This window comes from Etheostoma spectabile, chromosome 11 (assembly GCF_008692095.1).
Source record: "Etheostoma spectabile isolate EspeVRDwgs_2016 chromosome 11, UIUC_Espe_1.0, whole genome shotgun sequence".
Classification (NCBI taxonomy): Eukaryota; Metazoa; Chordata; class Actinopteri; order Perciformes; family Percidae; genus Etheostoma; species Etheostoma spectabile.
Genome location: NC_045743.1, coordinates 23,026,822 through 23,027,196, shown reverse-complemented (window position 1 = coordinate 23,027,196; position 375 = coordinate 23,026,822). Strand labels below are relative to the sequence as shown.

General features: G+C 43.7%; 1 protein-coding gene across 1 annotated transcript in view; it reads left to right on the top strand.

The window, feature by feature from the left end:
- The window catches only part of LOC116698443 (trace amine-associated receptor 7b-like), a 6,364-nt gene extending 5,999 nt beyond the window's left edge, over positions 1-365 (top strand). Inside the window, exon 5 of the mRNA XM_032530382.1 lies at positions 9-365. Within this exon, the coding sequence (XP_032386273.1) occupies positions 9-292 (284 nt within the window). The 3' untranslated portion in view covers positions 293-365. The remainder of the gene's footprint in view (positions 1-8) is intronic.
- The last annotated feature ends 10 nt before the right edge of the window (positions 366-375 follow it).

Here is a 375-nt window from a genome sequence, read left to right as displayed (position 1 = left end):
GCTGTCAGGGACTCCAAAGGCAAAGAAATCCGAGCTGAAAGCAGCCAGGACTCTTGGTGTTCTGGTAGTTGTGTTTCTAATATGTTACTGTCCATATTACTGTGTCTCTCTTGCAGGTGACAGCTTGGTCAATGCTTCATCTGCATTCTATGTTGTCTTTGTGTTCTTTTGTAACTCTTGTCTAAACCCTGTGATCTATGCCTTGTTTTACCCCTGGTTTAGAAAAGCAGTTAAACTCATAGTTACTCTTCAGATACTGCAGCCTGGCTCCCGTGAGACCAACATGCTGTAGAGAGGCTGTGGAGGGACTGGGATCAGACTCGGTCTAAGGATTAAATGAATGAATATGTTGCTGCTGTTCAGTGACTGAAATAT